The sequence below is a fragment of the Haematobia irritans genome, chromosome 2 (assembly GCF_050003625.1).
Source record: "Haematobia irritans isolate KBUSLIRL chromosome 2, ASM5000362v1, whole genome shotgun sequence".
Taxonomy (NCBI): domain Eukaryota; kingdom Metazoa; phylum Arthropoda; class Insecta; order Diptera; family Muscidae; genus Haematobia; species Haematobia irritans.
Window position 1 is genome coordinate 119,168,838 of NC_134398.1, and position 15,876 is coordinate 119,184,713.

General features: G+C 33.9%; 4 protein-coding genes across 5 annotated transcripts in view; 2 read left to right on the forward strand and 2 right to left on the reverse strand.

Moving 5' to 3' along the window:
• The window catches only part of Swip-1 (EF-hand domain-containing protein D2 homolog Swip-1), an 83,217-nt gene extending 79,079 nt beyond the window's left edge, over positions 1-4,138 (reverse strand). The window contains exon 1 of the mRNA XM_075295974.1: positions 3,450-4,138. Coding sequence (XP_075152089.1) covers positions 3,450-3,721 — 272 coding nt within the window. The 5' untranslated portion in view covers positions 3,722-4,138. The remainder of the gene's footprint in view (positions 1-3,449) is intronic.
• Positions 4,139-5,580: 1,442 nt separating this feature from the next.
• On the forward strand, positions 5,581-8,310 carry LOC142226100 (uncharacterized). Its single transcript, XM_075295975.1, has 2 exons — positions 5,581-6,240; positions 7,449-8,310. Exons 1-2 carry the CDS (start codon positions 5,638-5,640, stop codon positions 8,295-8,297), a joined length of 1,452 nt encoding a protein of 483 aa, XP_075152090.1. The 5' UTR covers positions 5,581-5,637; the 3' UTR covers positions 8,298-8,310.
• A 2,556-nt stretch (positions 8,311-10,866) lies between these two features.
• On the reverse strand, positions 10,867-11,738 carry EMC5 (ER membrane protein complex subunit 5). Its single transcript, XM_075295976.1, has 3 exons — positions 11,426-11,738; positions 11,303-11,355; positions 10,867-11,244 (listed from the first exon to the last, which is right to left on the reverse strand). The coding sequence occupies exons 1-3, from the start codon at positions 11,505-11,507 to the stop codon at positions 11,005-11,007; spliced, it is 375 nt and encodes a 124-aa protein (XP_075152091.1). The 5' UTR covers positions 11,508-11,738; the 3' UTR covers positions 10,867-11,004.
• A 3,665-nt stretch (positions 11,739-15,403) lies between these two features.
• The window catches only part of LOC142226103 (uncharacterized), a 73,634-nt gene continuing 73,161 nt past the window's right edge, over positions 15,404-15,876 (forward strand). The window contains exon 1 of one of the 2 annotated variants that reach the window (XM_075295982.1): positions 15,404-15,581. In XM_075295982.1, coding sequence (XP_075152097.1) covers positions 15,575-15,581 — 7 coding nt within the window. In that variant the 5' untranslated portion in view covers positions 15,404-15,574. Of the gene's footprint in view, positions 15,582-15,605 lie in introns of those variants that run through there. The other variant, XM_075295981.1, reaches the window with a different exon arrangement.

The window sequence follows — 15,876 nt, forward strand, 5'->3', positions numbered from 1 at the left end:
AAACTCCCATTGAAAATGGGTCTAAAATATGAAAAATTCTACCATATTTCCCCTAATCTGGCGTACATATATATGGGAGCTATATCTAAATATGAACCGATTTTGATCAAATATGACATGCATAGTTAGAATAATAATCCTGCTATCTCATATGGGTGTAAATCGGGCGAAAGATATATATGGGAGCTATATCTAAATCTGAACCGATTTCAATCAAATTTGACACAATTAACAATACTATTAAACGTATTCCTTGTGCAAAATTTGAAGCAAATCAGGACAAAACTCTGGCTTTTGAGGTCATATAAGTGAAAATCGGACGAAAGTTATATATGGGAGCTATATCCAAATCTGAACCGATTTGGCTGATATTTTGCATATCTTTCGAAAGCCCCAAAATATTTGGCTGCCCGAAATTTTGAGAAAATACGTTTATAAATACGTCAATTATGACCAGATTGGTGATAAATATATATGGCAGCTTTATCTAAATCTGAACTGATTTTTTTCAAAATCAGTAGCGATTGTCTTTGAGCCAATGTAAATCTCTGTGCCAAATTTGAGGACGATCAGACTTAAACTGCGAGCTGTACTTTGCACACAAAATTACATATACAGACAGACGGACGGACAGACAGACAGACAGACATCGCTAAATCGACTCAGAATTTAATTCTAAGACGATCGGTATACTAAACGATGGGTCTCACACTTTTCCTTCTTGGCGTTACATACAAATGCACAAACTTATTATACCCTGTACCACAGTTGTGGTGAAAGGTATAAAAATAAATAAAATAAAAAATAGTACGCTATAATACCTAACGAATGGTGTAAGTTTCATTTTGGAACCCCGAAAGGTTTTTGCATAGTGGTTACTTTGTCGTTAAATGAGATTTTAATTTTGCCGCTTTCTAAATAATTTTGTGATTAAATTTGTTCGAGTTATGAATATTTAGGAACAGTGTTACCGTTGTGCCACTTTAGTGGCAAATTTTCCACTTTTTTCAAGTGGTGTGAAACTTTTTTATGCCACTAAATGTTAAACGTTTTTCATTTTTGTGCCACTTTTTAATAACATTTATTTATACTGTCAGATTTTTTATACATTGTGACCCCGAATATCGTTAACAAAAAATCAAGTTTACCATTCGAATACTGTATTTATGAACAATTTCCCCTTTTGTGTCATAATGTTCTCAGTGGTCAAGTGTTCCGCCCGTGTTAATTTCAAAGAAAGGTATTAATAGAAATGTTAGGTTAGTGAGGATCTAAATAAAAAAAATTATTTCTCAATTCTGTATAAAATACTGATACACATGAGGATAGAAAAATAGGTGTAAATATATTTTTTTAATGAGGCCAAGATTTTTATATTTATGCTTTTTATTGAATGTTTCGGATCAATTTATAATATATACATATTTCGTTTATTTGAAAAATAGTTTAGAATTCAGATAGGAAGCTAAGCTTCCCTGCAGCTAAAAAGAATAATTGCGTGAAAATATTCGAGAAGTATCCTATAATTTCAGGAAGATATTTGCCGTAAGTTAATTTCATCTATGTTAATTTCAAGTTAATTTCTAGTGAATTGAAGCTGTCCTTAAAAATCCCGGTGAATATACAACATATTAACGGCCTGGTTTGATGATTATTGCAAATACTAACTTCATGTATAATTTTTTTTTCATAGGCACCTATTTCACTGTCCACATAAAATTCGACGACATTCTTGAATTTACTTTATTTTAAGTTATTATTTAGTCCTATCTAAAGTATTTTTCAAATACACGAAATATGTTTACTTCATAAATTAATCCGAATATTCAATAAGAAGTATTAATATAAAATGCATGGCCCCGTAAAAAATGCGTACTCCTATTTTTCTGTCCAAATGTGCATACATGAGTTTAATTGTGACCTTTCTTTATGAAAAATGTGGCACTCTGACGCTGCTTAGGAGCATCTCTACCGAATACTATCAAATTTACTATTCGGTAAAATTGTAAAATTAAATTGGAATTTGAAAAAATCTGAATTTGAAAAAAATAATATTGAATTTGAAATTTTAAATTCGAGGATGCTGGTTTGTGCCTCGGCTAATGTCTCTGCCTCGATTTTAAATTCGAATTTATTCACACATATTTTATTTACTCAGGTATTTTTAAGATGTTTAATTTGTTGCTGTGCTTAATTAAAAAAATCAAAGTTTTGCATTATTCTTTTAAGACAGCAATTGATTTCCCTTTTTCAGCAGATTTTTGCTTTATCACAGTTTACTGCTGTGTCTGCTAACAAATTTCTTTGGGTGCAACATACAAAGCCAAACAAGCCAATTCACAATATATTGCATGATTCTGAGATATGCAGTTATATATTATAGTCAAGTATATAAGTATATACTTCAGAATAGTTCTATATATTTTTTTTTTAATTTTTGATAACAACAATATCGAAATCTACAAAAAAAATGAATGCAAAACTTTTAATTTGCTAACACTCATAAAAAAAAATTGACCAAAGTTGCCTTGCGATTTATTCAAAACGAAATTCGAAAAAATACAAAAAATTCGTAGCAAAATAATCCTCTTAAAATAAATCAGTAAGCTGTTGCTATTTTTACTTGTGGTTTTTCACATTATTCATTACGGTCGGTGCACCCTTTATATAAAGGCTCCTTTCAACTTTACCCTTTGTCCGTTTGTTTGAACAGAATTTCTTCACTTGCTTCTTTTCTTTTGTGATGTTTAAAATTACAATTGGTTTTGCCCTTTTTATCCTTTTGTGGATAAAATGCACATTCTTCTATGCTCATAAATTATTTAGGTAAGGGCAGAAAAGGAGTTGCTTTGTGACAGCATAAGAAACCACACAAAAACCCCTAGGAGCAAGCATAAGGCCGGCACAAAAATTATTCTAAAACAACAGCCACAATCAAAGAGTATGGGTTGTTAATATAACTCAAACCAGTCGCTAAAAATATAGGCAGCCACAATTCAGTCACGTGAGCATGATAAAAAGTATCTGCAAACAACAACAACAACTGCATTACACAAATGGCATAATATCCGACCAACAGACAGAATTAAGTCACTCCATTCCGGTACACAACCTTAAGGTGTCTATAAGCAATGGGCATACAAAGCTAGCAGCAGCAGCATCATTCAACGATAGAATGAAATACGACACACAACCAAAATTTCATCTTGGTATGTGGGCGTTTTTCTTGTTCTTCTTATGATGTTTCCTGTTGTTGGCCGAAGGAGTGCAACATTCCCATACAATATGATAGGCGGGTGGTGGTATTTTAGCTGTAGATTTTAGTCCTATGTGCACTAACACCAAATGTAAGAGTAATCAGTAAGATGACCTTGACTCAAGTCAAGGCTTGACATTATCAAAAAGATTAAAAATCCAATTGGAAAAAATGGGGTTTGCTAGATACTTACGTGTTAAATGTCTTTTGGTATTCCCTAATTTGTTTGCGTGAAAACTCATGGAATTCCGTATAGACATTGACTACTTTGAAACTGTGTGGCACCTCAATTCCTGCCTCCTGGGAGTCAATAATATTTTGGCGACGATTTAATATATGTGACAGCTCAGAGGTGTCTGTACCCGATTCGCTGTTTGTACGTCCCAAGGATGAACGACGACCATTCGAGCTGGGTACGCCCGAAACAGATGAGGCAGAGGATGAAGCATTCGAAGATACCGACATTTTTGTTTTTTTTTTTTTCTCGTTATATGTATATGTTACTAGGATAATCTTTTTTGACAAAAATAGCTTTATGTACTTCCTTTGTTTTTTTTTACAACACTATGAATAGTTGAAATTCGTTCCTGTGTTGTTTGTTATCTTGTGCAAGTGAGAAGACAATTGGGGTAACTAAACATAAAAACACACCCTTAACTTAAAGGACAAATATACAAAATATAGTTGGTGTCCTTGTTTAGTGAAGTGGCATTTATTCACTCCTTCAAAGAAAATAATTATTAATTTTTAAATGCAGTGTATTGTGTTTTAATTTGAATTTGTTTTGTTATTATTTTTCTTTTGTTTTCGTATATTTTTTCCGTTATTTCACCGAAGCAACGACCGCAACACGACTCTCTACGAGCGAACAAATCAATTTACTGACAAATGAAACCAAAGATTAAGTCGCACATCCTAATTCAAAAGCGTTCCGTTCTCATCACGCCTAGAAAACGATAGGCACAACAACGATCATCAAGACCTTTCCTAAATGATAACGTTTGGTCAGACGTTTGTGGAGGTAATTTCCCATTTGGAGCGTTTTTTTTTTCAATTGACGGAAAAGTGCCTACGTCAATTTTTCCCCCAACAGCACCGTTTTAATAATGAAGGCGACATCTGTCGGTAACATTACAATAATGCATTATATTAAAAAAATAGCGGTTAATAGCAAAGATTATTTTTTCCGTTGTCCATTTACTCCGGAGGAAGAATTCGTTGGCCAATAGCAAAGATTATCTGAGGTCCTGTTCGAAACCGAAACTTTTTACTATGGTGAGTTTCGTCTTTTCTTTCTTTAAGAAATAAAACGACTTTTTATTTGTTTTGAAATAATCAAAACATGTCATTCCTTCCGGATAAACTTATATTCTGGACGGCACATTATGTCTATTAGTGCAAAACATTTAGGGGAAACCTTAAGATAAATTTGATTTAAACAAAATTATTGCTTCTGATGATTTAGAATGCCCTTATCTTTACGAAATCCATGAGCAGGCCCTACGTATGTTTAAAGAACTATAGAAAAAATATCAACTCCTAATAAACATACACTCATAGAAACAAGCCTGCTAAATATATTTGTACTTTGAAGTTAAGGCCGGTACTCTGTTCGGTTTTCGCGTTGAAACTCCATACAAAACCAAAAAATGCGAAAAATTTGCGAAATTTTTTCCATTTGTGATACTTTGTTTTTTCGTGTTGAAAAACTGACGTTTATAGCACGGCGCCATTTGCAATGTGAATTAGGAAATAATTTATTTATTAAAAACTATTTGTGCGGGTTTATAAATCAAATACGGACCATATTTTTGTTCCGAAACTATACAAAGGATCAAAGGAATAGCAGATCAATTGCCCAAGGAAAAATAAAATGTTATTTTGTAAAAACAAGCAACACCACCAACTTAATCCAATATCGCTCCCTGTAAAATAGCGCTCCAAGCTACCTAAAAAAACGCCGCTTTCTATGTGCGAAATAATGGTTTCCATAAAAATTTTTCGCAAGAATGAACATAGTACCGGCCTTTAGAAGACACAATTTGTAACATTTTTAGGTTCTAAAATCGTGCTTAAAGTATTTTGAAGAACCAAAAATGATTTTGTGTACCATCGATTTCGTTTGTAGTATTTATACCGATTTAATAATTGCAAAGACGATTGGACTATAATGTGAATAAGGTATTAGGAGTGTTCATAGGTATGTCATTTGTGTTTGTTTGATTGCGCACATTCCAGTACGCACGAACACATACTATTTAGGTGAAGATACCGTCGTAAGTCAAAATGTAAACAAATTGTCAGCTGTTGTCAAGAAACGCTTTTGAATCCATCCTATCAGAAAATAGTTTTAGGCGGTATTAAAAGAAAAAGTATGTAAAATGTTGAAGTCAACTAATGCAGCAGAACTATCCAAGCCTTTTAAATGCGGGGAAATATTTTGCATATCACAACCTGATGTTTTCCAAGTGTCTTGCTTTCTTTGTAACGAAGAAGTTGATTTCTACCAATTTGTCGACCACTTCCAAAACTTCCATTCAACATTGGCGGAAGATATTGTTAGTGTTGTTGGCATAAATGACATTATTAAAGAAGACCCAGAATATGATGACCTCAAACAAGAACATTTTGAGGATGCCGTGTGTGACCAGATTGATGAAGAAGATGTTATACCAGAATGGACATATGAATCAACGGGAAGTAATAACAACTTAAAGGATGGAAGGGATGAAGATGTTTGTGATGATTACAGTACGGGAATGGAATCTGCCACAGTGTCAACACAAATTGAAATAGTTCGTGATGCACAAGACGATTTAAGTTCCTCTCAAATTGAAATGGAAATACTCGAACAACTACATGATGATTTGAATGGTATGTCTAGCAATAATGCAAATAAAGAAGCGAATGTGAAACCAAGTGCGAGTGATGATGACGATGATTGGGGAGATAATTTGGAACAAGGTGAAAGTACACAAAAGGATGTGAGTACCCAAAACAAAAAAAAAAATGAGCCTAAGAATACACGCACAAATGTGAATATAATTACTATTACTTCTTTCGGACAATATATAAGATTATTTCTGCGCACTTTTCGTTGTTAGTGAAAAATTTTGGTATTCGTATGTTTAGTGCTCCGTTTGAGCACTGGATATAGCTTCCGCATAGGTATCGATGTACATTTTCATATATTTGGCTATAATCCATATAGTCACGGAACAGATACCACCCCATGCAAATGTAAAATATTCTTTTTTTATGATATTTCTTTGCAGAATATCATTACCCGCTTGCCGCATGTATGGTTATAGAACCTATTTTTTTTTAACCGATCTGTTTCAAATTGACACATTTTATATTTTAGTTTAATCAATCAAACATGTCATTAACGAGATGTAACTCCCATGCATAGGTTAGGTTAGATATAGTGACAGCTTAGACTATTCAGTACATTGTGGAACCACATTTCTAACTTATAATTGAGTGCTGCCCGTTTCTACATTTAGCTTAAGTCCCAAACATGGTTAGGTTAGGTTATGTGGCAGCCCGATGTATCAGGCTCACTTAGACTATTCAGTCCATTGTGATACCACAGTGGTGAAATTCTCTCTTATCACTGAGTGCTGCCCGATTCCATGTTAAGCTCAATGACAAGGGACCTCCTTTTTATAGCCGAGCCCGAACGGCGTTCCACATTCCAGTGAAACCACTTAGAGAAGCTTTGAAACGCTCAGAAATGTCTCCAGCATTACTGAGGTGGGATAATCCACCGCTGAAAAACTTTTTGGTATTCGGTCGTAGCAGGAATCGAACCACGACCTTGTGTATGCAAGGCGGGCATGCTAACCATTGCACCACGGTGCCTCCCATACATAACTAATGTGTCATATCACAGGGGAGTTTGTAAAAAAGCTGAATTAAGGACAAGTACATGGACTTTTATTTTATGAAACAATCATGCAAATTTTGTATGGATAAAAAATAATAAAAGAAACAAATAATTGTATTATAATGTCTTCTTGAAGTTCATGTACAAAAGTTATTCTTTGGTCTGAATATTAAAAGTACTTTTCCCCTAATTTCAAAAATTCAAAAAATAATCGCTGATATTCCTGAATATCATCTTTCCTTTAATATTTTGCATTCATTTAGTTGTTCATATATGTTCTTGCAATTGTATTTATTCTTGCAGCTTGATAACAATGTTTTCGATCCGAATCGATATTATTGTCATATATGCGAACGTACCTACTGCTCTGAAGGAAGTTTGAAGAAACATCGATATAAGTATCACAAGAATGAAAATAGTAGAAAAATCAATTACACCTACAAATTCAAATGCGACCAATGTGATGAAGCTTTTCGAAATAGTCGCGATCTTCGTGGACATATGTATAAACACACTGGTATAATTTGTGATATTTGTGACAAATCCTTCACTCAACTTGCTGCTCTGAAAGCACATAAAATACGGCATACGGGTGTAAAAGACTACAAATGTAAAGAGTGTGGCAAAGAGTTCTTTAACAAAATATCCCTCAACGAACATGTGAAAGGCCATGTTTTGCCAGTTGTTTGTGAGGTTTGTGGCAAAAGATTTAGAAATAGCACGCTATTGAGGGACCATATGCTGCGCCATCGTGGTGAGAAACCATTTAAATGTGATATATGTGAAAAGCGCTTCTTTGCCAAGCATAACTTAAAGTTGCATATGGTGTCTCATTCTGATGATCGGCCATTTCCATGTGATCTTTGTGGAGTGAAATTTAAGAGTAAAAAAACCATGAAAATGCATAGAGTTACACACTCAAAGAACTGTAGATATGCATGTAAGTTATGTGATAGAGCTTTCCATCAATCGAATAGTTTAACTTCTCATATGCGAACACATAAAGCAGTGGATGATACGAACGATACACCAAATCCATGGAGTACTTACCATTCGAAGGAGTCAATGCATATTGGAACTGATACACAATATACAAATATAGAACGTATAGTATATGTAAGGGAACTTGATGATAATAAAGATTCTGAATAATTAATAAAACAAATTGTCTTTTAATAGTTTCGATTACATTCTTGATAGTTGGGTATATCCTGTGTTGATCAAAGTTCATCCCTTGACTAACCGTGGTCCTTTCAAACTATTTTACCCATTTTGCATTTGTCTAGAAGTAGCAATTCTCATATTTTTTTGGTTATATACATATATAAAATTATATTGGGTTTTCCGGCAGAAGATTAAATTGTATTTTTTTTTTTTGGACATATAACTATAGACCGATTTGACTTCTTGAGCGCATATGAGTCATCCAATTTGCTTCAAATGTGATATCTATATACGAAAAATAAAGTGTTCTGTATCCAAATACAGATATATTTTGTTTCCACGAAGTCACGTTCCCAAAGTGGTTTATAGTGGTTCTCTTTTGATTTGCCTTAAATATGGGTAAAACGATCACTAGAATTTACTATTTGAGATTACACAATTTTCATGTTTTTTTTTTTCGAAATTTCGAACGTGATTTAATTTTGCACCTATAAAGAGAAAGATATTGGATTCTTCTTTGGAAAAGTCGTCTTTCGAGGTTGTAAAAATCGTCCTATTGACTTTTTCAAAATTTGGAAATTTCAATTATTTTAAAATTTGGAAAAATAGACATTTCGACTTGCCTACTTTTCAACATTTTTTTTTGTTGTCCAGTTACTCGAACGGAGGATTATTTGGCCACTACTTTTCAACATTTGAAAATATCGATTTTCGATTATTTTCGAATTTTCGACTTTTTAATGAGTTATGTACTCAGCAAATCAAATGAAATTCCATGCAAGTAGAAGCGAATAAGGTAAAACTTAAGACATCATTTTTAATCGTAGGATTTATTATAAAAGAAACGATTAGATGATTTTGGTCAACATCAAAAGCGGATTAGTCGTATTTGGTGAATTTCAATCAACAGCCGCATTTCAATTCAAAATGCATTTAAAAGTTGTCAAATTGTGTGCATGTTATATTGGCAATAAAAGCAATACCTGATCTCAGAGGTAACGAACAGCCCTGATTTACTCAATCAAATCTACTTTTTTTATACTCATGATTTTAAAGATTTTGAAGGTCTAATGACATTGGTGATGATATTGTTTCGCATGAAGAACTTCTCAAATAACAATAATAAAATACTAATTAACCCTTATATTATGTTAGGGTCATTTGATGACCCACATCGTATTTTTCATCAGCGCATTTCTTACTTTTGGAATATAAATAAAAGTTCTTACTAACAGGTTGGCTGATAAGTCCCCGGTCTGACACATAGATGTCGTCGCTAGTATTAAATGCATATTATTTTTATATAGTACCAACCTTCAAATGATTCGTGTCAAAATTTGGCGTCTGTAAGTCAATTAGTTTGTGAGATAGACCGTCTTTTGTGAAGCAACTTTTGTTATTGTGAATAAAATGGAAAAAAGGAATTTTGTGTTTTGATAAAATACTGTTTTCTGAAGGGGAAAAATACGGTGGAAGCAAAAACTTGGCTTGATAATGAGTTTCCGGACTCTGCCCCAGGGAAATCAACAATAATTGATTGGTATGCAAAATTCAAGCGTGGAAATGAGCACGGAGGACGGTGGACGCAGTGAACGCCCGAAAGAGGTGGTTACCGACGAAAACATCAAAAAAATCCACAATCCGCGCGAGCTCACATTTGACCAAAAACAACAACGTGTTGATGATTCTGAGCGGTGTTTGCAGCTGTTAACTCCTAATACACCCGAGTTTTTCCGTCGATATGTGACAATGGATGAAACATGGCTCCATCACTACACTCCTGAGTCCAATCGACAGTCGGCTGAGTGGACAGCGACCGGTGAACCGTCTCCGAAGCGTGGAAAGACTCAAAAGTCCGCTGGCAAAGTAATGGCCTCTGTTTTTTGGGATGCGCATGGAATAATTTTTATCGATTATCTTGAGAAGGGAAAAACCATCAACAGTGACTATTATATGGCGTTATTGGAGCGTTTGAAGGTCGAAATCGCGGCAAAACGGCCCCATATGAAGAAGAAAAAAGTATTGTTCCACCAAGACAACGCACCGTGCTACAAGTCATTGAGAACGATGACAAAAATTCATGAATTGGGCTTCGAATTGCTTCCCCACCCACCGTATTCTCCAGATCTGGCCCCCAGCGACTTTTTCTTGTTCTCAGACCTCAAAAGAATGCTCGCAGGGAAAAAATTTGTTTGAGGTGATCGCCGAAACTGAGGCCTATTTCGAGGCAAAACCGAAGGAGTACTACCAAAATGGTATCAAAAAATTGGAAGGTCGTTATAATCGTTGTATAGCTCTTGAAGGGAACTATGTTGAATAATAACGAATTTTGACAAAAAATATGTTTTTCTTTGTTAGACCGGGGACTTATCAGCCAACATGTTAGTCGGTGCATGAATTGTTGAAATGTCTGAATTCTTGCTGAGTAGTAAGAACTTTTAATTATATTCCAACAGTAAGAAATGCGCTGATGAAAAATGCGACGTGGGTCACCAAATGACCCTAACATAATATAAGGGTTAATAAATACCCATAAGTAAAAATAAGTCAATATGTGTAAAATGTATGACAATCTTGTATTTAATGAATAAATAAAGAATGCGTGAACATATTGCAGACTGATGCTTCAAATTAATACATTATCTAAAATTAACTATAATCCTTGTACCAGATATGTAGGCTTTTCCGAAAACTTTTATGAGTTGAGATCCAACTTGGATTTACTACTACCCTCGAAAGATTCTTCTTCTGGGACGTATGTTGCTGACAGGGCACGGCCGCGATGATTGAATGAATAGAACGACGGGAAATTGCCTAGAGTATCCCAAGATTTGGCTTGCATATCAACTGTGGCTCGTATCTCCTTAAAGTTACCCACGATTTGTATAACATTATAAATTACCAATATCAAGCTCACCACTATCTGCACCACTATCTATGAGAACAATAAATTTGGAAATTAACTGAGGAAACTAAAAGAATGGAACACTTACATCTAAAGGCAATTTTGTGAATTCCTGTTCGATTAAACGTAAATATGTGCGATCTGGAAAGAATTGAAGTTAATTAAGGGAATATTGAACCATTTGCCAAAATATGAATAAATGATGACTTACAATGTGCAGCTGAGTATGCGGCATGTAAGAGACTGGCAAAACCGGCAACTAGAAGAAATTTGTTTACAATCGTATTAGTCATTCTGGATAAACTTAGTATTTAATCTTTCCAATCCTGAATGAATGTTGAACCTTCTTCGCGAATGAACAAATTCTAAAAAATTCTTCAAATAATATCCTAATTCAAAAGCGTTCCATCGTCCCCCTCACCGCATCACGAATACGTCTGACCAAAGGAAGATCATCGACGCCTAGGGCCTATGATTGTCTAATGTAAGACGTGTTGGGGTGGGTGTAAGTTGTATGATTGGAGCGCTTTTATTACAATTTATTATGAAAAAAGGCTTCAAAGTCGGAGTAAATATATAACGACGTTGTTCTGTCGATTAACGGGAACGCTTTTAAATAAAGTCGAATGCAAATCGTGTTGCCAATACTTCAAATATTTTTTAAAGGCCTGTACTCAGGGCTGTCAAATTTGCCGATTTGTCGGCATTTTGACGATTTTTTACTCAAAAAATGAACAACTTGAATATTAGCTTCGTTCTTTAAGGTGAGTACTATGTTCGGTTTTTTCACCAAAACAAAGTACAAATATATTTATGAAGACGATTATATTTTGATCGAGTCTTGCCCAATAATGGATGGAAAAAAATCCAAGGAATTGATTGCAAATAATTAAATTAGTTAATTAAAAAAAGTAACCGTGAAAACAAGCTGGTTTTCAGCTTGAAAACTGAACACAGTACTCAGCTTTAGACACATAGTTTAGGGATTTAAACTTTTTACATTTTGAAGAAGTTTTTGAAAATATTAAAATAAATTTGAAAATTTTTTACAAAAAAAAAAATCGGAAATAAAACGTGGACAACTTTGGCTTTGCGAGTTTTGTCAATTCGTACAAATAATCATGATTCCTCCACACTCCACAGCAAACGTAAAAATTTTTAATCAGCTAAACTAAAATTAGATGATAGCTGGAAAGTAATTTATTATAAGGAATATTCTGTCTAAAGGCCGGTACTATGTTCATTCTTGCGAAAAACTTTTATAGAAACCATTATTTCGCACATAGAAAGCGGTGTTTATTTAGGTAACTTGGAGCGCTATTTTACAGGGAGCGATATTGAATTACGTTGGTGGTTGCTGCTTGTTATTAGAAAATAAACATTTTATTTTCCTTGGGCAATTGATCTGCTACTCCTTTGATCCTTTGTATAGTTTCGGAACAAAAATATAATCCGTGTTTGTGTTATAAACCCACACAAATAGTTTTAATAAATAAATTATTTCTAAATTCACATTGCAAATGGCGCCATGCTATAAACGTCAGTTTTTCAACTCGAAAAAACAAAGTACCACAAATGGAAAAATTTCGCTAGTTTTTCGCATTTTTTAATTTTGTATGGAGTTTCAACGCGAAAACCGAACAGAGTACCGGCCTTAAAACATGACCCAATATTGTAATTATAATAACTCAATTTGTTTTAATACCAAAATGATTTACTCGCAATAGAAACTTTTACTAATTATGATGAAATTCACACATCTATCGGATACATCATAAAAAATCACCTGCTTTGGAAAACAAGGGACTTTTTCTTGAGTTTCGCAATATTTTATTTTTAAATAGAAATGTTATTGAATTAATAACAATATTTTGGAAAAAATTGTGTTTTTATACAAAAATTACGAAATATTTTGTTTTGTTTGTTTTAGAAAACGAATTTTATGTTATTGTTATACAAAATCTGCCAACATTTTGAATATGACGGCGCTTTTAAGAATCCCCACCACGTCGAAAAAAATCGTATATGACATCCAAAACTCGTCGGAAAAGCGCCGTCACTATTGAGAAGTTGTAACAAACCAAGTTACTACAGAAAAGTATCGCATGAGTGCAATTATTAGGTGCCTTTTTTAATAAATTTAGAACGACCCCAATAAGAGCCCCTTCAAACTATCAGAAAAAGTTCATTTTAAGATAGTTGTAAAAAAAATCATTGTGCTCAAGTAAAACACGATTGTTCAGATGTTTATTAATTTGATTAAATATTTATAAATTCTCATAAATATAACATTTATACGACTATCACATCACATTTAAAATAATTTTTTGCATCAATAAAAGAATGATGTTGAGTTACAAGTAGCAAGTTGTATGTTGCAGCGTCTATCAGCCAGTGTTTTTATTCTCAATGGAGGCAGCGTGTCTGGAAAAATATCTGAAAAACTATCACTTTATTCCATTTGGAAAGTCAAAAATTGTTTACCAATATACCTTTCACAATTTTAAGTGAAATAACCCTGCCAACATTTTTTGAATTTGGGGGCGCTTCTGAGAATCCCCACTACGTCGAAAACAATCATATACGACATCAAAAACTCGTCGGAAAAGCGCCGTCACTATTGAGAAGTTGTACCACGCCAAGTTACTACGAAAAAGTTTCTCATCAGTGCAATTATTAGGTGCCTATTTAGATCAATTTCGAAGGACGCCAATAAGAACCCCTGCAAACTATCACAAAAAGTGCATTTTAAGGTAATTGTAGAAGAATCATTGTGGTCAAGTAAAACACGATTGTGTAGATGTTTATTGATTTGATTAAACATTTATAATTTCTTATAAATATAACATTTTTCGGTTTATCTCATTAATAAAAGAATGATGTTGAGTTTTAAGTAGCAAGTTACATATTGCAGCGTCTATCAGCCAGTTTGTTTATTTTCGATGGAGACAGCGTGCCTGGAAAAATATTTGAAAAACGATCACTTTATTCTATTTGGAAAGTCGAAAATTGTTCACCATATACCTTTCACAATTTGAAGCGTAATATCTATGTTTTCAGAACTTTATTTTCGTTTTTATTTAAATAAATGGTTGTGGGACATTTACGAGTCTGTGGTAGTGATGAGGATGAAATGGAACTTTGAAATGCTGGCAGGGAACTATGTTTCAGCACTTCATTATCGATTTTATTTAAATAAATTATAAGCAGCTAGTTGCGCTTGGTATTTCACAAAATATAAAATGGCTCTTGTAACAATAGTGATGGCAAAATACTTTCATATACATTTAATACTTTTTCATACGTTTCCCCCATCACAGTTGGCTATTGTTGCAGTGTCACTTACGAGTCTGTGGTAGCGATGAGGATGAAATGGAAGTTTGAATTGCTGGCAGGGTTAATTTTTTGTTTGTTTTTGTCTTGTGTTTACCCAAAAAAGTGTTTAATTTTAATATTATTAACATTTTTGATTTTTTGACTTTTATAATGCAAATGCCGATTATGATGATTTTTATCGAAAAAAAGTGACGATTTTTCTTTAAATTTTATTGGCAGCCCTGTTTCTGCGAAAAACAAATATCAGCGTTATCACAGTGTATGGGGTACCAACCAGAGAATGAAGCCGACCCATTTTTGTCGGCGGCGGCTGATACTAAATTTTTCCCTCCGGCGGCGGCGGCTTGACGGCTAAGCCGATAAAAAATTGTCTATTCGGCGGCGCAAAATTATCTATTATAAAATCAATTTGAAGTTTTCCGAATTGTAATGAGATTAGTTGTACAACCAATCGTACAATCAAATTTACATTTCATTAAAATTTTTTGAGCTAAATTTTTGTAAAACTATTATAGCAACTTGATACGAATTGATTGAAGGTGGAAAGTTCAAAATTTTGGCAAAAACTATAACAAATATTATTAATTTTTTTGATATAAATCAATGTTTTAGATAAATTGGCGGCTAAATTTGAGTCGAGATGAGTCGACATATTCGGCGGCGGCGTCGACTGCTAAAAACGGGTCGGCGACGGCTAAAATCGGCGGCGCGACTCGGCGGCTTCATTCTCTGGTACCAACCTCAGGGTTGTTGACTGATTTGTCCGATATAAAATGCCTGCAGTTTTCCTTGCGAAAATTTCAGAGTTGCATCACTTCTAAAAAGCACAAAACAAAGATTTTGCAGTTAATCCGTATGAAAGTTGTATGGAGTGCGAAAACGTGATCTTTGTGCCAAGCTTTTATGAGCACGTTTGAAAGATTTATATCGTTGCCAAAACGCGACTGGACGTGTCACTTTTATAAAAACAATTTTTTTATCTTTTTAACCGTGTCACTGTCTTTCCTTCTCTGTTATTTTTTTAATGAAGTGTCAGTGTTTGCAAAGATAAGCAGTACCTTTAACCCTATATCGCACTTTCAGTTTTTCAACCTTAAAGTCCGGTATTAATTTCGTGCTTCACCGGTGGAAACCAAAATCGCCAGTACAAAATACCAATCCACACAGGACTTTCTTTGCAAAACCTAACATAACATGGTGGAAATGGTCCAATCATCTATTCAAAAACTCTTCGTTTCTTAAAATAGTAAAATTTACCCCCTCACCAAGTGTTTTTTTGATATAAGAATAAGACTTGCGAAATGAAGTACCTCTCAATTTTGGAAA